Source organism: Lissotriton vulgaris, chromosome 6 (genome assembly GCF_964263255.1).
Source record: "Lissotriton vulgaris chromosome 6, aLisVul1.2, whole genome shotgun sequence".
Taxonomy (NCBI): Eukaryota; Metazoa; Chordata; class Amphibia; order Caudata; family Salamandridae; genus Lissotriton; species Lissotriton vulgaris.
In genome coordinates this window covers 1,123,524,800-1,123,546,148 of record NC_141694.1, presented here as the reverse complement: position 1 = coordinate 1,123,546,148, position 21,349 = coordinate 1,123,524,800, and the positions used below count along the sequence as shown (strand labels likewise).

The 21,349-nt window shown below is 43.8% G+C and overlaps 1 protein-coding gene across 5 annotated transcripts in view; it reads left to right on the top strand.

Moving 5' to 3' along the window:
• MERTK (MER proto-oncogene, tyrosine kinase) overlaps positions 1–21,349 on the top strand; it is a 366,926-nt gene that overhangs the window by 282,918 nt on the left and 62,659 nt on the right. For all 5 annotated transcript variants that reach the window (XM_086927212.1, XM_086927213.1, XM_086927211.1 and 2 more), the window contains one exon: positions 4,948–5,028. In XM_086927212.1, the coding sequence (XP_086783338.1) occupies positions 4,948–5,028 (81 nt within the window). The remainder of the gene's footprint in view (positions 1–4,947; positions 5,029–21,349) is intronic.

Genomic DNA, 21,349 nt, shown 5'->3' with positions numbered 1-21,349 from the left:
ACTTTTCAAACCCTTGAATAAGCAACATATGTTTTCAGTAAGGCCCTCCTTCTTTGAGTTAAAGGACTCCAGATGCGTTACAACCAGACCCAGAAAGCTAAAATTGTGGGGTTCAATAACATTTGGTTGTAATATTACCACACCACTGTGAGTTTGTCCACAAGGAATGGGGATTTATTGTGGAAACAAGTGATTCTGCACTGATTTAGGCATGGTACTCCCCAATTCTACATTTTTAGCAGATCTACTCAACCAGTTTTTTTGTGGGCAAATGTTTCATTGGAAAAACCAGGACCTGTAATACTGCATATCTAGGAATGGCCATTTCCTTCCAAATCATGAATTTCAAGATATTTGAATTAAAGGCACAAGCTGAAATTAGACCCTTTTCATTACATCTGGATGAAATGAAGCTGGCTACCTCTGATTCGCACTATAGATATTGATAAAAAAAATATATAACTTTCCCAGGCAATCCCACTTAAATTATTTATTGTAATTATTGATCTATGGCTATCTTTGCCTACTAAGTGGTCAGTGATTCCTCAAGTGCTCAAGACTACTTACTGGATGCTGATCGGAAAATTAGATAAGAGTAGAGATTAGTTTTGTAGGAAAATGTTAAATGTGAAATGTGAAAGAACATAATAAACGTGCCACAACTGTCAAACTCTGAGGATGCAACATTGACATTGGTCCATGAAAAATCGTAAGTGCATATTTGAGCCTTTTTCCGCTTTTGTATTCCGGTTCACTATTTTAATTTTTATAAAATCACCTTGTTTTTAAAATTTCTTTTTAAACGCTATTTGGGTGCCGGCCCTGCGATTGTATTTCATGATGTCCACGCTTGTGGCTCATCAGACTGCTGCACGCCCAAGTTGACGTTAAAATTTGCAGGATATCATGTGGTTTGGTTATGACCCACAATGGGCAGTGAATTTTAAGGAGTCAAGCTGCCATGAATGTACGTCGAGATCCGGAAAGAGCTTCATTAATGATTAAGAGGCATTTCGAAAAGGGTACTTCACAGGCTCAATTGTTACATAACTGCATACAATAACAAGGAAGTAGTGGCTAGATGTAGGTAAATCTAATTTACCGACTCATAAATACCGAATTATACCGATTCGGTATTTATGAATCAGTAAATTAGAAGGAGGGAGATGTAGCTAATTTTTAAATGTGAATTACCGAATCATTAGGCTAACTATTAACCATCAGTTCACAATGACAGGTCTATTAATCTATCGCCCTCCTGGGAATGCTAATCCCTGGGTTTCTTCTTTGCCAGATTTCCTGGCACCCTTGCTGCTTAGAGCAGCCAACTTTTCGATTCTAGGGGACCTAAATATCCATCTCGAAGATTCCGACAGTACGTCCACTAAACAGCTTATTTCTACTCTCGAGGTTTTTAACATTCAACTCTTGAACTCTGCCCCTACACATCTTGCTGGTCACTTATTAGATCCCATCCTGTCAAATCTACAGTTGGACTGCTCTCAGAAAGCACGCCCAATAGAATGGTCTGACCACTTTGCTGTTCCTTTTTCATTGGATATTACCAGGACAGCATTACAGATCGGAAAGGAAATAGATAAACGGACACGCAGTTGGGGGAAAATTAACATGCCAGAACTTAATAAACAATTATTAAGGACACTTCCTAACACCGACCTATCTATCTCTGCTCTAAATTGTGCAGTTGGTCAGTGGTTAAATAATGCTGTTGATTCCACGCTTCCCTTGACATATAAGAAAACTAGGCCTCATCATCCACCTGCACCTTGGTTTTCCGACAAGCTTAAGTGCCTTCGCACTCAATGTAAGATTTTAGAAAGGAAATGGAGGCGCAATTATTCTCCTACACGCAAAGTAGCTTACAGAGAAGCTCTGAAGGGCTATCATAACAGCTGCAAAACAGCCAGAGCAGACTATACTAAAAAAATTGTTTCAGATGCACAAAACTGCCCTAAGGTGCTCTTTTTTCAGTTGTAAAAAAACTGACAGGAGCGGACTCTATTCCTACGCCTCCCGCATTTGACAAGGTTCAATGCCAATCCTTAGCTGACTTTTTTGTTAAAAAAGTCGATTTGATCTATGAACTTTTTAACCCGCCACTGATGGTAACACCTTTTGCATCTGGCGCTGTGCAGTCATCTGCTAATGTTGACAACGTTGCCAAACTTTCTGTATGGCAGCCATTCCTTTTCTTCTTGTCTAAATAGTGTGCGCTCTGGCTCTCCGTGCGATGCACTTCCGGCTAAAATGCTCAAACAATTAGATCCCTCCACCCATCAGATTTTTGTTAAATTGTTAAACGCCTCACTTACTGAGGCATATGTACCCCAGCCATGGAAACACGCTATGGTAGTGCCCTTGTTAAAAAAGTCTGGTGCTGATATCTCGAATCTTGCCAACTTTCGTCCAATATCCCTGCTACCCATCTTCTCTAAAGTGTTAGAGAGACACATTAATACCCAGCTCACTGAACTGGTGGAAAGTTCTGGTTTCTTACATTCCTCCCAGTCGGGTTTTCGGTCCTGCCACTCGACCGAGACAGCCCTTCTTGGGGTGACAGAGAGTCTCCGACACGGTGTCGACCAGGGTGAAACTATGGCGCTCATCCTGTTGGATTTGAGCGCAGCTTTCGACACCGTGTCACATTCCATCATTCTTGACTCTCTGCGGTCACTCAGCGTGACTGGTAGGGCCTTAGCCTGGGTGGCCTCCTTTCTTGGCGAGCGAACCTTTCAAGTTTTCTCCCCTAAGGCGGCACCAGCGGTCTGTTCCTCAGCGCGGGGTGTCCCCCAGGGGTCCATACTCAGCCCCCTATTATTCAATCTTTATGTAAAACCCTTGGCTAACATCGTAGAGCAGGCGGGGCTGACCCTGTTCTCTTACGCTGATGACACCCAGATCGTTTTCTCCCTATCAGGGCGAGACGAGAATAACCCCTCTGCACTAAAGTCGGGCCTCATTCTTGTGGCGGACTGGATGCAGAGGAACTGTCTCAAATTGAATGGGGAGAAGACAGAGGTGGTCATTCTGGGGAAAAATAAGAACCTCTGGGGCCCTCAGCATTGGCCAAATGAGATGGGTGCACTTCCTGTACCCACACATGCTGTACGTAACTTGGGCGTTCAAATTGACAAGTTAACAATGAAGCAGCAGGCCACTAAGGTCGCAGCAACCTGTTTTTCTACTCTCAGGTGGCTACAAAAGATCTTATGGATGCTTCCCATTCCTTCCCGTAGAACGGTTGTCCAGGCATTGATAACATCTCGCCTGGACTAAGGCAACATACTATATTTGGGTGCTGATGTAGCCACTGTTAAAGTATTGCAGGTTGTACAAAATGCAGCCGTGCGACTCTTGAAGAATGTCCCTAGAAGAACTTCTGCATTATCTGCCTTGCATGATCTTCATTGGTTGAAGATCTCCAGCCGCATAAAGTTTAAGGCATTATTCTACATGTTTAGGATCAAGCAAGGCATTGCACCTACTTACTTACAAAAACTGGTGCAACTTTACAGGCCCAAACGTACCTTACGATCCTCGGAAATTGGCAATTTCTCTATACCAAGATTTAAGCTGGCAAGGATGGGGGGACGTTCCTTCTCCTATCTTGGTCCCAACTATTGGAATGCCCTGCCCACTGCCCTTAAATTAGAGACCAGTCTTCTTCGTTTTCGCAGAGCACTGAAAACGCTGTTGTTCACATAAGTAGTTGGTTCCTGTATGCTGGCTATCTGATATCTTCTTCTCCAGTCTGTCCCTAGCGCCGGGAAACCCACTGTGGGTAGCTGTCCGCAGTAAAAGTTTAAATAAAAAAATAAAATAAAAATTAACATTCGGTATTTACCGATTCGGTAAATACCGAATCGGTATTGCCCATTGGTTCCTATGGGCCTTGAAGCCCATAGGAATCAATGGGCAATACCGATTCGGTATTTACCGAATCGGTAAATACCGAATCCTGCAAGGGTGCAGGGGGTGTCACTTTGACACCCTCTAGCACCCCAATTCCGGACTTGTGTGCCATGTGGCACACAGACATGCCCTAAGGGCATGTCTGTGTGTCACATTGCACAGGTGTGCATGCACAGATGTGCATGCACACCTGAATTCGGTATTTTACCACCCAATAGGATTGGGTGGTAAAATACCGATTCTTAAGGGCCTGTGGCACTCTTAGGAGTGCCACCTACATGTGGATTTACCGAATCGGTAAATATACCGATTCGGTATTTTACCGATTCTGTAAATTTACAGATTCGGTAAATTTACAGAATCGGTAAAATATAGGCCCCCTACATCTGAAAACCCTAATACCGGTCGGTACTGACCGGTATTAGGGCTCCTACATCTGGCCCTAAGCACCACAAAACCGTGGGGAGTGGGAGATTCAAGGCATGGTTTGACTGGGCAGTATATAAAGGCCCACAAACTGCACTCTAACCGCTTTGCACCATGAAACATTTGGAGAATAACTCCAGAAAAGGACTGGAGCCATCCCCCTTGTTGTAGTCACTTTTCCAAGGTTTTTTTTTTATCCTGAGCAGGAATAAAAAAAATATTATATCAAGTATCGACTTGCACACCAGGCTTCATTTCCCTATTGTAGAATTATACCTTGTGAATTCCAAAAGGCCAGGCCTCGCTGGTGCATAGGAGTATGTCAAAGGGTGTAAATGCACCCCTTTTCTTTGTGAATCGGCTCAAGATGTGTATTTCTCTTTAAGAATGCAACAACAACTTGAACAATGGAACTTGCCAGTGTGTTTGTTTTGGTCCAGCTGTTGATAAAATGCTGACGAAGTGTGTTTGTGGTATTGCTGCTTTCTTGTGCTCACTTCCATTCAGACAGACAGTTGTGCATATTAAATTGACGGCTACATTGTGACCTTTGTATTTTTAACCCAAGTGGCTTTATTTCTTCTTTAGGAGAGTTTGGCTCAGTGGTGGAAGGAGAGCTTTGTCTCCCTGATGAAGAAAGTCAGAAGGTGGCTGTTAAAACTATGAAGTGTGAGTATTCACTGGTTTTTCGTATGTTCATATCTGCATCCCTCTATGCGTGCGGTACTTTCTGCCTAGATTGCAAGCTTCATGTGTGTTCCTACATACTAAATACCCAATATACATGTCCAGCCTGAATATATGCCCATTCTTGTGTGCGAAGTACATAGGCTATCTTCTAAGACAATGATTCAGATCTTGCCTATAATGTCACAGGCATTGCAGAGCGGAAAAGAGGTTGTAACTGAGAGATTGATTTTTTACATGCTATGCAGCATTACAATGACTGCTGTAATTACTAGGATGTCAGACGGTAATGCCACACATGGTAATTTTCAAAAATCTTGACTAAATCCTTTTACTAGTATAGTGTGGCTGCATAAGTGACTGGTAGAAGGAGCCGTCTTGTCTAATCTTTCCCTCCCTAGGATCCCCTTAACGCTGCAGTCACAACCGCAGATGTCAAGCAAGCCATTTGTGATTCGGCTAAAAACAAAGCTCAGGCCTTTATAGATTACCAATTGACTACTGCAGCACTTTTTCCACCAGGTTAGCACACCGTTTCACGGAGATGTTTAACGACTAGGAACCCACTATAAGAGCCTAGGGAAAATGTTATCCAACAGATATCCTCAGATTCTCTTCTAGCTTATTCATAGAGATCAAAAGGAGTTTATCCCAGGATGGATCACCTCTCATAACATCAGGCATTTGTTTCACATCCAAGATAGGATGCAGGAGCGGTTCCCTTGCATAGCATGCCTGATATTGGACTTGGAAAAGGCATTTGATACACTAAACTGGAACTATCTTTTTCTAGTACTGGTTGACATGGGAGTTTGTAAGTGCCTCAAGATGTCCAGCTTGACCTCTCCCCCATAAACAATATGCCTCGTGCCTTCGACCAAGCAGCCGGTCTCTTAGTCAACTGGGCAAAGTCCTCCATCTATCCATACAACCTCGACTCGGCCTGATGGAAAACACGCCTTGGGGGGGGGACTCCACTCCACTGACAAGAGACTACAGTTCGATACCTAGACATTCGCCTCTATCACTCCCAGATGGACCTCATCTATGGCAACCTGCAAACCGCTTTGACAGCGATAAAATTACAAGTGCAATTTTGGAAACACTTACTGCAGGCCACCACGTGAAATATAGCGCTGTTAAAAGTGGTAATCCTGCCCAGGCTCCTCTACTACTTTATGAACCTACCTGTGGTTCCGCCTGGGATTTCTTCCACAAGCTAGATAAGTCACTGGGGTATCTCATCTGGGGAAACAAACACCACCGCATAGCCTTGAAAAAACTGTGCAGCCAGCCGGAAGGGGTGGCCTTGGTGCCCAATCTTTCGAAGCCTATTATCTGGCGGCCCTAATGCAATGGGTGACTAGATGGGCCGGGTCCTTTTCACACCGACCGCAATTAGAGCCTTCCCACTCCCCAAGGTCTTTCCCTAACGCCCCTTGGTCCTTGCAGGTGATAGTGGCTCAGAGATGTATTGGCCAGGTGTACCTCCTCACACACCATGTCTCCCCATAAGCACCAGTGTTTCCATTGCAAGCTCTCCCACACTTCCTTAGCATGTACTCAGCAGTAGAATTGCGCAGCTGGGTGGAATGTTCACTGATCACAGTCTGCAATCTTTTTTCCAGTGGCCACATCCTTACCTTCAACCAACTCCAAAATTACTTTGATGTCCCACCAGGATAATTCCTCTCTTACCGACAAATACGTAACACATGGCAGGTTCTGTGGCCCACACCAGGATGAGGAATCAGTGACCCACACTGTCCTCCAAACACTGCTCATCTTTGGAGCCGGCCATAACTTGATCACATGGCTCTATAGAGCAGTGCAAGACCTCACTAGCATTTCCCTGGCGACCTTACAGAATAAATGGGAGGATGACCTGGGTAGGGTGTTGATTGATATTGAATGGGAACAAGCCTTTGTGTTCCCCCAACACGTCTCTAGAAACCCCCATTTTAAAAGTATACAATACCCCATGTTTCACGAAGCTACTTGACCTCCACACGACTCAACCACTATTTCCCCAAGGTGGACATCTGCTACCTCCGATGCCATTTTGTGGACGTGGATCTTCGCCACATACTGTGGTCGTGCCAGGCCCTTGGGACCTATTAGCATGCAAGAGGTCATGGCGCTCACTGCCATTTCCACATGGAAGGCCTGTGCTTTAGACATATTTAAGTGAAAGAAGTGCTATAAGGTGAGGACGCACTTTGCTGGTGTGGAAATCTTGTTTGCTAAGAGGATGCTCACTCTCCAATGGAGGGGTCCTTCTGCACCACAAGTAGCAGCGTGGTACAGAGCAATGCGTAAATTGGGGACAACAGACGGTGAAACCTTACGCTGTGAAGAAGTGTGTCACCTGCGCAAGCACCCAATCTCATAAGAATGGGAATATTCTTACTCACTTTCTACAGCTTACATCCAATGATGACCTTCCCCCATAAATACTATTGGACCTGTCTGGTCCCTCCCTGGCGCCCCCAAATATGCTCCCTTGCCTTTTCCCTTACTTACAGTAATCTTAGGTTTTGCAGTATGAATCCTTTTCTGGATTCACATTCTGTGCATTATTCCACCATCCAATGCTTGGGTCCGGAATTGCCTTTGTATTTTTTTATGGTTTGGGGCGTAGTTGACCACCATTTGGTGCTAGGACCATCGCTTGTGTGATGTCGTATGGCACCCCGGAAGTTCCTGTGAGTGGTAACCATCTTCAGATTTGTTTTTTTCCACCCTTGGGTCTGGGAGCAAAGGAAGACACTCCAAAGTTTTGGACGAAATCCCCGAAAAGATCAAAGAATTTGAGTGAAAAAACCATTGGTCATCGACTGACGACACTGGAGAGGGAGAGAGACTGCAGGACACCTTTCCTCGTTGGGCATCCCTACAGAGCAATGGTGCAAATGGATCGAAAGAGGGCAAGGTAGGTGCCAGAGAAAACACCCCTTTCAAATTTTGCCCAAATTGCCACCACAAGTTTGCACAACGTGATCCACAACACATTTGTAACCTCTGCCTGCTGAGAGATCACAAGGATAAAGACTGCAAGGCCTGCACAGTTTTCTTGTCGAAGACTCTCAAGGCACTTTGAAAGCAGAAAGAGGACCATTATGCAGCCATGCTTCAAAGCCAGAAACATCCATCGCTGAGGGACTTGGGCCTCTCAAGCAACGAGGACGACCAGAGAGTGGCCTCAGAATCGACACATGGGGATCAGATGTAGAGATCCTCTAAGGGGGTACAGAAAGAAGGCGTACCGTGAAGAAGACAACGAAGGATGCTGAAAAGACGGACAAGGTAAAAAACCTTAACCGGTTGGAAACCAAGGGCCCCAAAAAGAAGGCGCAAAAGGCAGCCCAGGTACTGAAGAAAACAATGACCGAGGGTCAGCCGTGACCAAAAGAAATCCCCAGATCCCACCCCAGGGATACACACAAGGGAAGATCGTTGAAATCGACAAAGTCAGGTGCCGAATGAGAGGCCGCAAAGGGAAAAAGCATTTCCTCTAAGGCAGAACCCACCACACCCAAGAAGAGGATCTCCATGGCCTCAGATGCTGAAAGGGCCCTCAAGGTGGAGAAAAAGAAAAAACTTCTGGAAGTGGAAATGGAGGTACTCCTTCAATAAAAAAAGGAGTTTGAGGCGTTGAAGAAATTCTGAATTCCCACTAAACCCCCTGCTGCCACAGACGCAGAAGAAGAGGACCATTGAAGCTCCAGCAACCCTTCAACCTCACGTAGAAGACGTCAAAGAGGAACTTGATGCTACAGAAGAAGAAGAAGCCTCGGGAACTTTTGAGGAAGAATGGAACGACCTCAACACAGAAATCCCAGAAGAAGAGGTCGGTAGCAATCCCTCAAAGTCTTTGCCACCATATGACATAGCCTTCTACAACTGCCGCCTCAAGAGAGCAGCTGATACCTTTGGGGTCCTCCTGGAGGAGGAGAAGGACATTCCTGCTTCCTTCTAGAAACATTAACACCATCCACCAAGGGGTCACAGTACCTCCCAATGCTACCAAGCATTCTGGACCAGAGCAAGGAGGCTTTCAAGGAGCCTGCCTCAGCAAAGGGGGTTGGAAAAATACAAACGCTCCACAAATGACCCTAAATACATTCAGGGAAACACAGTGGCAGACTCCATCATTGTCACCACAGAAAAAAGGAGCAACACTCACTCTTCCACTTACTGACCTCCAGATAGAAAAATTAAAAGAATGGACATGGTGGGGAGCCACAACATGGTGCCCTGCAAACACTAATGCCCTCTTCAATGGGTATGGCCACCAACAATAAGACACCATAGAAGAACTGATGAACAAGCTCCTAGAAGAGGATGATAAAAGAGAAAAATACATCATGAAGGAGGGAAGAAACCTAGCGAACACCTGCCTCAATTCAACTCTAGAGGTAGCCGATACAGCCAGCAGAAAAATGTGCACAGGCACAACATTAAGAAGGCTCACCTGGTTCCAATTCTCAGGCTTTAAGTAAGAGGTCCACGCAATAATTAACAAACCCTTCACAGGAGACAACCTGTTTGGAAGTGAGGTAGAAGAATCCCTTCAAGAAATAAGGATGGACATTGAGACAGCCACGGCTATGGGAGCCCTGCAAAATAGGGGCACCTTCAAGAGATGAGGATCTAACCTCAGAAAACCCACAAGAAGGGGAGTCTTCTCAACAGGTCAACAACAACATCAAACACAGGGCAGCGGACAGCAATCAAACCAGCAGTCCAGATACCAAGCCTGGCAACAGCAACCAAGGCAGCACTTTTGGGGCAGGGGAAAACCCTGGAGAGGGGAAGGAGCAAACTCAAAGTGACTTGCCCACAACAGAAGACCCCCACACAACACCAGTGGGAGGCAGAATAGTGCACCACCTACTTCAATGGGAAAACATCACCACAGACAGTTGGATTTAAATGTGGTATGCCACGGCTATTGTATACAACTAACAAACAAACCCTCACTAAACCCACCAAGAAAGAAGAGGTTCCAAGGAACAACACTCTTACAATTAAGACAGGAGATGAAGTAACTCCTACAAAAACAAGCAATAGAGACTGTATCAAGAAGGGAACACAACAAAGAAAACTGTTCACCTTACTTTTTGATACCAAAGCAAGATCTCCCACTAAGACCTATCTTAGACCTCAAATTCATAAACAAGTTCATTCACACGCAGCATTTCAAAATGTCCACACTACAGTAAGTAATCCCACAGCTAAAAAAGGGGGATTTCATGGCAGCAATAGATCTAAAGTATGCCTATCTGCACATCCCCATGAACCAAGCTCACAAGAAATATCTCATGTTCTTCCATGAGTAAACTCCCTATTAATTCAAGGTCCGGCCCTTCGGGATAAAATCAGCACAAGGAGTTTTCACAAAGTGCCTGACAGCGGTTGCGGCAACCTTAAGGAGGAGAGGAATCCATGTTCTCCCTACCTCGACGACTGGCTTGTGAAGGCAAATTCTAAGCAAAGATGTTACACACACGTTCATCAGGTAATCACGACACTGCAAACATTGGGTTTTTCAATAAACCCCAAAAAGTCATAAACAAAGCCAGAACAAGAAAAGTCCTTCATAGAAGCAAGAATGAACTCCAGGGTTACATGGGCAGACCCGACCCAGAAGAGAATACAAGCTATCAGACAAGAAACTCGCCTCTACCAGAAGGGTCAGTCTCTGAGAGTGAGGACTGTCTTGAAACTCATGGGCATAATAGCATCATGCATTCCCCTCATCACTCATGCACGCCTCCACATGCGCTCTCCACAGGAGTGGCTATGCAACAGTTGGTCACAAACCACAAGGAGTTGGGAGGATCTAGTGGTTGTAACAGAAAGAGTTCAGATGGAAATACAATGGTGGGTATCCAAGAACATAACACTAGGCAGACCTTTCAAATCACCAACCCCCTCAGGGACCATCACAACAGATGCATCCTACAAGGGTTGGTGAGCACATTCAGGAAGTCTGAGGTTACGGGGTCAGTGGAACGATGCAGACTCCATAAAGCACATCAACTTCCTAGAGATGAAGCCAGTGTTCCTGGCATTAAAGGCATTCCAAGCCCACATAGGAGGGAAAGCAGTATTGATTCAGACGGACAATGCCACAACAATGTTTTACCTCAACAAACAGGGAAGAATTAAATCATCAGCCTAAGCAAACTAGCTCAGGAAATATGGAAATGGGCCAATTCAAGGAGAATCAGCCTACAGACAATTCACCTGCCAGGTTAGGACAACACCGAAGCGTATCAACTCAGCAGACAGAAACAGCAGCACACACGAATGGGAGATAAAGCAACGGAGCCTGAAACAGGTCTTCAACCTCTTGGGGACTCCAGAAATAGACCTATTCGCAACCTCCGAGAACAAAAAATGCCAATCCTTTGCCTTCAGGTTTCAACATCTCCTATCAAAAGGGTATGCCCTGTCACTAAACTGGTCATTTACATATGCTTTTCCTCTGATTCCTCTACTACCAAGGGTACAGGGGGAAAGCCAGGCAATCAGGAACAAATCTAATGCTCATAGCCCCTCAATGGGCAAAACAAACCTGGTACTCGAACCTACTCAAACTGTCAGGGGGACAGATGATCAAATTCAAGACAGACAAAGACCTTCTCATGATGCAAAAAGGTCACATTTTTCACCCGGAACTAGCGACACTCAGTCTAGCAGCCTGGCACCTGAATACACAGAGTTCGGACATTTGAACTTACAGCACAGAACAAATGGAAATACTAAAGGAGGCAGGAAAACAGACCACAAAACAGTGCTACACAGTGGAAATGGTACACCATATGGTGTACAGAAAGCAATACCCTAAATTCGATTTCCACACAGGAAAAAGTGCTCATATATCTTACACACTTGCTTGACAGGAACATCAACTACTCAAGGCTAAAGGTGCACATGGCAGCGATTGAAGCCTACACCAAGGGAGATTCATGTAAAAGTTTCCTCACAACACCAGTCACCAAAAGTTTCCTGGTAGGGTCTCAAGAGGCTTGCACACCCAAGAAAGGCCCCAACCCCTATTTGGAGCTTAAACACAGCCCTAAAACAGCTAATGACAGAACCATTCGAGCCCATTTACAAAGCAGAACTTAGATACATCACTATAAAGAATGCCACTCTTAGCTATATCATCTCTACGGATATTAAGTGAATTACAGGGATTAACGATTGAGGAACCATACATGCAAATTCACAAGGACAAGTTTATCCTAAGGACAAACCCTCAATTAGTAAGTAAGCAAATGCTACATTAAGCAAAGCATACAGCCAGCAGTTTTCTTCAAAAACCCGCAAACGCGACTAGAAAAAAACCTTCATATCCTGGATGTGAGAAGGGCTTTACTATACTATATAAAGGAGACAAAACAGTTTCTTAAAGGCAACCAATTGTTTGTCTCTCACTCAAAGTCCAACAAGGGACCACCCGAGACAAAGGGACCAATTGCACGTTTGATTGTAAAGACAATTCAAGTATGCTATGCCTCAGCAGGAAAGACTCTAAATATGCGACCAAACGCCCACTCAACAAGGAACAGGCCACCCAGGCCTTCATAACCAATGTGCCAATAGACACTATATGTGCTTCGGCAACATGGGCATCCCCACACACCATCACCAAACATTACTGTGTGGATATATGGATGACTAAGTAAGCTCAAGTGGGACGAAAGGTACTTCACCACCTGTTCGCAAAGTCCTCCTCATCTTGCCACAACCACCCCAAGGAGGGGGAAACCACAACATATTCTAAAGCACAGCATGTGAATCCAGAAAAGAATGAATGAGGCAAAACTGAATGGTTACTTACCAGAAGGAGTAGTTTTGCAGCTTGAAGAGTTTTCTGGATTCACATGTGACCCACCCACCTTTCACCAGAGAAGGAATGGAAACAGATGGGGAAAGAAGACCACTTACATCAAAGAACTAACATCTAAAGACAACAGGATTTAAAACATACCCTAGAGGAAAAGGGTAAAAAAGAATCTGAAGATGACTACCATGCACAAGAACTTCCAGGGCTCCGTTTGATGTCACACATGGGATGGGCCTAGCACCAAATGGAGGCTGACGACGCCACAAACTGAAAAAAAGACGATTCCGTACCCAGCCACTAGATGGCGGAATAATGCATAGCATGTGAATCACAAAATCTTTTCAAGCTGCAAAACTACTACTACTGGTAAGTAATCATTTCATTTTGCTGGGATCCCTTCACTGCCAGGACCCCCAGATGTATCCGCCTGCCCCTCCCCGTCCCCCAGTGGGGTAGTGCATTAGACAAATCCCAGCTCTGTTTTCTCCACTGCCTGAACACGCCTAGCGCAACTTTGCAGTCACCCTTTCGCATAGCCTATCCTATTGCTGCCCAGATCTGTATTTTCCCTCCCCACAGTTCATTAATTCTACCCAGTTAGACAATTTAATAAATCACTGCTTATGTTTTCTTTATGTAAAATCCTCCTGTATATGAGTTGATGCATAATTCACCTGCTCTCACCAGTGTACAATCATGTGAAGGATAACTTTCTTTACACTACATTGAATGGCCATTGATTTCTTCTGCAACTCCCCTCCAATGGTATTTTATTGCTGTACTCATTCGCTTTGCTAAACTTAAAAAATATATTTTTTAAATGTGACTGGTAGAAGCAATATTATTTCCAGTTATTCCTCTTCTTTTTGTAGCCACCTTTCAGGAGCAGTCTTATGAAAGCAGTAGAAATGCCTGAAATAACTGTAATACCACTGTTATTATTTCTCCTTTATTTACCAACCACTTCATATTTGGGGCATATGCAAATTATACTGTTGTGTATCGATTTAGATTCCATATGAATTTCCCGATTCATCTCCTTATATAGGTATATTTCACATTGCCCTTATATAGGCATAGAAATCCAGTCCTTATTTAGGCATAGTCCATGCTACCCAAATACAGGCATGGCTACTTACATCCTTTCATCTATGTCACAACGAGTTCTTGGAAAACCAGATTCTTAAGCTTTTGGGACTTCCCCTGCCTGGATATTGATTTCTCCAAGAACTCATTTAGTATGCATGAATATCTATTCCTTAGGGGTTCATTCATGACGTTCATATGCCCGACTTCTACGTCAATACTGGCATTCCTAAACACCTTCAAAGTATAAATATACCTTTACTTGCTATGGCAAAGCACGGTGTGGTTCGGCTACCTACTTGCACGTCGTGGCTCGCCACAGCAAGTCCCGAAGGCAGTCATCGCCCCAACTGACGCATTGACCAGACGCTGTCATCCTCCTCGCAGAGAACCCAGCTCCAGTGTTTCTGACTCCCCTTGCGGGTTGTTTAGAGAATCGAGTCCTGGGAAAGAGATACCAACCTCCCTCATTCGAAGGTATGGAGCTGATTACAACCTAGAGAAACCTTTGGCAAATCTTGGCACAACTAAACTAAACTTTAGCTAAAACAGCACCTACTTATTCCCTCGTACTAGACTTACGTTAGGTACACTGGGGTAAGATTATTTTATAAGCACAAGTTGAGTATTTTATCCTGTCTTATTTATTTATGTATTTTTATATATGTCATAGCAAGAGACCATGCTATTACAGTATTATTTTATATAACTGTTTACGCTGTACGCCTTATACTTCGCATTCTGTCTTACGTTTGTAGCAGTTTATATCTCTTGCATGAGAAAGAAGACTGTTCAATAAATCCTTTTTATTGAAACGCCTGTCTCTCTATTTCTGTGCAACTCTGTAGAAATGAAGCATGCACGATTGACTGAGTGAAATAGTTATCTATTGTTTCCACAACTCTGAAGATATTGTTCTGACTCTAAGGGAAACAAAGTTGTCATGTTTAGGCGGTTGTCAGAGACTAATCCCTACTTGTTCATTCAAGAAAGTTTCTAGTGACCTCTGAGTTAGCTGGCACACACAATTAAGTTTAGTGAACTCGATAGAGAAATACTGACCTCAGTCCTATGTCAAAACTATAGTGTATATTATTCCAATGCGTAGAGCCTATTAGAGATAGAGGAACTACACTACAATACATGATTCTGGGGTTGGTGGTTAATGTGTTTGTATCTGGTGTTCGATGCAGCGATGCAAATTGTCCAAATGCATGTTTGGCTACATACAAATATTGCCTGAGTATGTACACACCAGACACGCAATATGGAAAATTTCAAATAACAAACTATCTGATGGAGGATTGACATTCTTGTGAAACAAAAAGTATTTGCATAAAGAGGAGTATTTTAATGCAGAGAGGAAAATGAACAAAAGCATTTGAAAAGTTTATTTTCACCACATCTTATGCACTTCCTGCTTTCAAGAACTTTAGTGGTTGAAAGGTCATATCCAGTTTGAATTCTTCCATAGAAGATGATGGTATTTGAGACTGCCAGATTGCAACTCAGTAGTAAATGTATACCTTGTTCGTAAAGCATTTTGGACTTTACTCAGCATGTAGTATTATAAGTTTATTGCAGCACTCAGATCAAAAAGCCCTTGTTAAAGTTTGTCTTAAACGCCAACAAACCATCCCCTCTTTAAACTTGAATCTGTTAACCTACCCTTTTCCCACGATCATACATAAATTCACAAGATGGTTAAATAACTTTATACCCCTAGCACCAGGGGAAGGATACCAGAACACTTTTCAGGCTATCATTGCATCTGTCCACCATGGCTTCAAGGTAAGGCATTTGGCACCCCTGTATACATAATAGTATTCAAAGATTTTCTACATGGCTGCCAAAGTTTCAGATTGCTATGTGTGAGATTTTCATAATGTAAGTTTAAATATGAGTGACATTTCAACAACCATGAGTGACACTTTCCCGCGAGCAAAATCAAACAATAAAGACGAGGGAAACATGTAAATATCAGAAATTACACTCATTAGAGCAGCAAGAAACTCTAAGAAGATCCTAAAACTGCTGCAATGCACCAGAAATGGAAGGGCTCATCACTAACGTACAGCCCCTACTGAGCAGTATAATTTAAATTAATTGCTGAGCATTGCTTCCGGGGTCCGGTGGGCGGCAATGCACGCTATTATTCACGAGGCTGAGATTTGTACCAAAATGAAATTAAATTATGGTTACGGCATACTTTATTAGGACAATACCGCTACTGACTCAGGCACTGATTTGATGCAGGCGCCGAAGCCCATGGGCTGGAGCCGGGTCCCTATCGCTTATGAGATCATCAAGTGCAGGCGGTCAGGATCTGTCCAGTCAGTGATACCCCACCCCATGGTGCACTGCAGTGTGACTCAGCAGCTCTGAGCTAGCCTTCACACCACTGTAGTCTGTTACACTGTTCCACAGGCCCTCGTGGGTGACTCAGGACTCAGTGGCCACACCGTGGTACTGCAGCTCACACAATCGTGACATGGTGCATTATAGCAGCACTCTGCATAACACCTAAGCAGCGCTATAATGCGTGATTAATGCATTTTAGTGCGTTGATGTGGACCACCACACTGAAATGTGTTGGACTAACACCTGAGCGTGGTACTTGCCAGGGCTGAATCTAGTTTTGCATACTAATGTTTTACCTTAAGGAGGATCTTAAGGTTTGCCTGTCATTTTTCCCACTGTTCGTGAAATAAAAACATTATCATGCCATATGTTCGGACGTTTGGAATTTCCTCTCTGCACGAACTTTTTTTCTTGAACCTGGTATTTTATTTTTTTATTTTGACTACTGCCATCACTGCTTTTTATGCTCATTTATTGATGATTGAGTACGGTTTTTGGACACAACATGCATTTCCAGGGTACTCTCACGGGTGACACTGCGGTTTACAAATATAACGTAACACTTCAGGATACCGTCTGTTAATATTAGTCATGTTGCATGCATGTGATGGCTGTCAGCTGGCAATTTTATTGTTCAGTGTGAATTCTTGGAAATATCTCAGACACAAAACTTAGAGGTTGGTGAAATCCAGTGCCTGAGTTGCTGCCTTTACAAAACATGCTTTGGCAAAGTCAATAATGGTCTCACCTTTAAGACAGATTGGCTATGCCAAAGTTGATTAGCGATGCTGGGCAGCAACACCGGTGCTGGACAGCATGTCTATAGAGCTACCCCAATTTGTTTTTCTCTTTTTATTTAGCAATCCGAGTAAGACTGGTACATTTTTTTAAAAAAGCTGTGAGGATGTCTTTTGAGTCTCAAAGCATGTGCGAAGAAGCAGCATGAACGGCAGGGATCTGGCGGAAGCAACATTAGAGAACAGGCAGGGCAGCTGAAGCAATATGCGAGCATGAGTGGGGTTGCAACAATATGAAGGGCTTGGATGGGGCTCAACCTACATGAAGGGCAGAGGTTGGGGAAGTACCATGGAGGATGGAGAGTAGCAAACCACATTAGGGAGAAAGAGCAATGTAGAGCACCGGGGGAAAGAGGTAGAAGCACAAAGATGAGAAAACAACAGGGGAGAAGAACGTATGTGAGATAGCTCAACCCAAGTGCTGTGAAGGAGGGAAGAGAAGTACACAAAGGAGACAGCTAGAAAACATCTGCTTTCTCATGGAATTCTTAAACAAAAAGTAAAGTAATCACTGAAAAGTTAGCAATGTAAGGAAATACATAAAAAAGCTATGCTCCAGGACTGGGTCAAATATAAGAAGAGGAAAAAAAGCTCACATGAGCTAACAAATAACAAGCATTGGCAAAGCCAATAGATCGTGCCTATGCAAGAGCTATTGGCTTTGCCAATGTGTTTTTAGCCATGTTGTACACCAGCGTGACTACTGCTCAGCATGGCTAAAAGTTTGTGGAATAGAGGAGAGTGGCATGGAGTGTCGTAGAGTGGAATGGCTAAGAGTGGAAGAGGGAATAAAGTGTGGTGTATTGTATTGGCACAGAGAGGAGTTGTATAGAGTGGCCCACAGTGGAGTGATACAGAGTACAGAGGACTGGTGTAGAGTACATTGGCATAGAGTGCTTCAGAGTATAGTGGCATAAAGTGCAGTGGTATAGAATTCAGCAGCTACAATGCAGCTTTGTAGAATGCAGTGTCATAGACTAGAGTGGTGCATTTTAGATTGCAATGGCGTAGAGGGCAGTGGTGCAGAGTGGAGTAGTGCAGAGTAGAGAGGCACAGAATACAGTGGTGTAGAGTTCAGTGGTGCAGAGTGGACTTGAGTGGCGTAGAGTAGAGTGGCATAGAGTACAGTCGCATAGAGTGATGCAGAGCAGGGTGGCATAGAGAGCAGTGGCTTAGAGTGGTGCAGTGTAGAATATAGTGGCACAGAGTGGATTGACATAGAGTGCAGTGGCATAGAGGTTAGTGCTGTAGAGTACAGTGGCATAGAGTGGAGTGCTGCAGAGTGCAGTGGCGTAGAGTGCAGTAGTGCAGAGTAGAGTGGCATAGTGTTCAGTGGCAGGGAGCATGGTGTTACAGAGTAGAGTAGCATAGATTGCAGTGTGTAGAGTGGCATAGAGAGAATTGGCGAAGAGTGCAGTGGCATAGAGATCAGTGGTGTGGACTATCATGGTAGCGTGCAGTGGTATAGAGTACAGTGGTTTAGAGTAGTGCGGTGTAGAGTGCAGTGGCATGAAGTAGAGTGGTGCAGAGTGGCATAGAGTGGAGTGATACAGGGTAGAGTGAAGTTACGTAGAGTGGAGTGGTGCAAGGTAGGATGTAGTGGCATAGAGTAATGGGGTAAGATGAGGTAGAATGCAGTACCATAGTGTGCAGTGGTGCAGAGTAGATTAGAGTGATACATAGTAGATTGGTGTAGAGAGCAGGGACATAGAGTGGCATGGTACGGAGTAGAGTGCATTGGCATACTGTGCAGTGGGGTAGAATGCAGTGTTGCAGAGTAGCTTAGAGTGGAGTGGCATAGAGTGGAGTTGAGCAGAGTGGAGTTTCCTAAACTGGAGTGGTGTAAAGTGCAGTGGTGTAGAGTGCTTTGACATAGTATAGAGTGGTGGAGAGGTGGAGAATGAAGTGGTATAGAGTACAGAGTTTCAGAGTGGCATGGTGCAGAGTAGAGTAGAGTGCAGTGGCACAGAGTGCAGTGGTGTGGAGTGGTGTAAAGTGATGTGGTGCAGAGTGCAGTGCAGTGGAGTGGAGTAGTGCAGAGTGGAGTATGCATGGTGTGGTAGCACACTGCCATTACAGACCACACATTTTCAATTAAAATGACTATTACATTTACACGGACATACAGTTTTACTAATTTAACTATACAGTGTGCAAACAACAATGTTTGGAAATTGCATCACCTACTGTATTGATTTGTTTTGATCATATTAAAGTATCTGTTTCCAACACACTTCAGAATTTAAAAAAAGTGGTTCGTTTGTGCTTTGCATTCATTCAAAAGTGCTTTATTCGAGTATTACTCATAAAAGCAGACATACAAACATATACTAAAAAGCGATTAAATTTACAGAGTCAATTAGACGCAGCACATTACACAATTTAGACAATTTAAAAAACTATAACACATCATATATACAGGTGCAAAGATCATTACTATTAAGAATACCAGAAAGATGATAATCACAATGATAGTATAGAAATCCTCAAAAATTCATAACATTAAAATTTCATACCGATGATACATTAAATAAACATTAACAGAGAATAGACACAAGTCTAGCAGTCTCTGATCAGCTAAATAAGATTTACAGAGAATAAACATTAGTTTAGCAGTCTCTGAACTATTAATAAGCAGTTAAAGAGAATAGACAATTGTCTAGCAGTCTCTGATCAACTTGGCAGTGAGTAATTAACATACCAGCAGTCTCTGCCTTAAAACCCACGCCCACCCCAAGTACTTTGCAGTGGCAATTATGATCCAATCTACAGTAGTGGATTTTACAATACGCAGCGCCACCATGCTACTTTTTGTGCCTAAGTTCCTGCACATAGGAGCCAACCAAGCTCGCCTTGGGGCCGAATATACTGGGCAAGCAAACAAAAAGTGACCTAGAGTTTCTTTTCCTACCCCACAAGCTGGACAAATTGCTGCACCCCCTGATTTCCATTTAGATGTTAAATTACGGAGGGGGAGCGAACCTACCCTCAATTGGAATAGCAGTTTTCTGTCCATGGGGTTCGTTATGTAATCCCAATACATTTCATAAATAGGGTACATCTTAACTTCTAGGAAACTAGTGGTCATGGACCCACTATTAGTACTGAGCATACTCCTATTGACAACATATTCCCAGAAAATGTTTTTTAAAGCGGACTTTGTGGGAAATGAAGCCCCAGCTGGATCGGTCCATAAAGCACTTAGTCCTAGATCGAACAGTGCAGTCTTTAATGTTTTAAACCATCTGATTTTATTATAACCGTCAGCTTTAATAACATCAATGAACCCGTCCGCGTAGTGGGAGAGCTCTGGCGTAGTCCAGAGCCTACGCCAGTATAGAATCGGACATAATTTTGCCATTACCGAAATTTCTCTCCTACCTAGCTCATAACGCAGGGGCAGTAGCGGACTGCTCTGTGGGGTACCTGTCAATGACCTGAAAAATTTATTTTCTGAAGTTTGTAGTTCCTGGAGATTTTCATGCCCCCATAGCTCCGCACCGTACAAAGCAGACCCAATTGCCTTTGCCTCATATATTATCAAGGGAGGTTTGATAGGTTTAGTCAGTGATTTCCTATGTTCCTTGATAATAGTGCCAGCTAGCTGCTTGTGCCTTAATGTAGCAATATTAAGATGTTGCTGCCACTTATTGTCATTAGAAATGAGGATCCCCAAGTAAGTGAAGGATTTTACAACTTCCAAGATGCGACCACTCATGGAAATTTTTTATTTAAAGTTTCTATGTGGATTAAAAACCATGAGTTTTGTTTTGGACGCGTTCACCTCCAGTCCGTGATCAACACAGAACTCATCAAATATTGCCAATGCTTTTTGCAGACCACTTGGGGTTTCTGATCAAATTAAGGTATCATCGGCGAACATTAAAATAGGGACTTTCTCACCTGCAAGAAAAGGGGCATCCACAGCCCGAGATTGCATGCGGGAAACAATACCATTAATAAAAAGGGTGAACAAAGTAGGGGCCATTGAGCATCCCTGCCGAACCCCGCGCTCAACGGGAAATTCGGCAGTGTCATTTCCATACCCACCCATCGAATTTTGGCATAGTTGCCCTCATGCAGTCGCATAATTAAAGTCAACAAGTCCCCCGGGACCCCTAGTGTCTCAAGCACTTCCCACAGTTTTGCCCTAGGTACCAGGTCGAAGGCAGCCCGCAGATCAACAAATGCTGCGTAG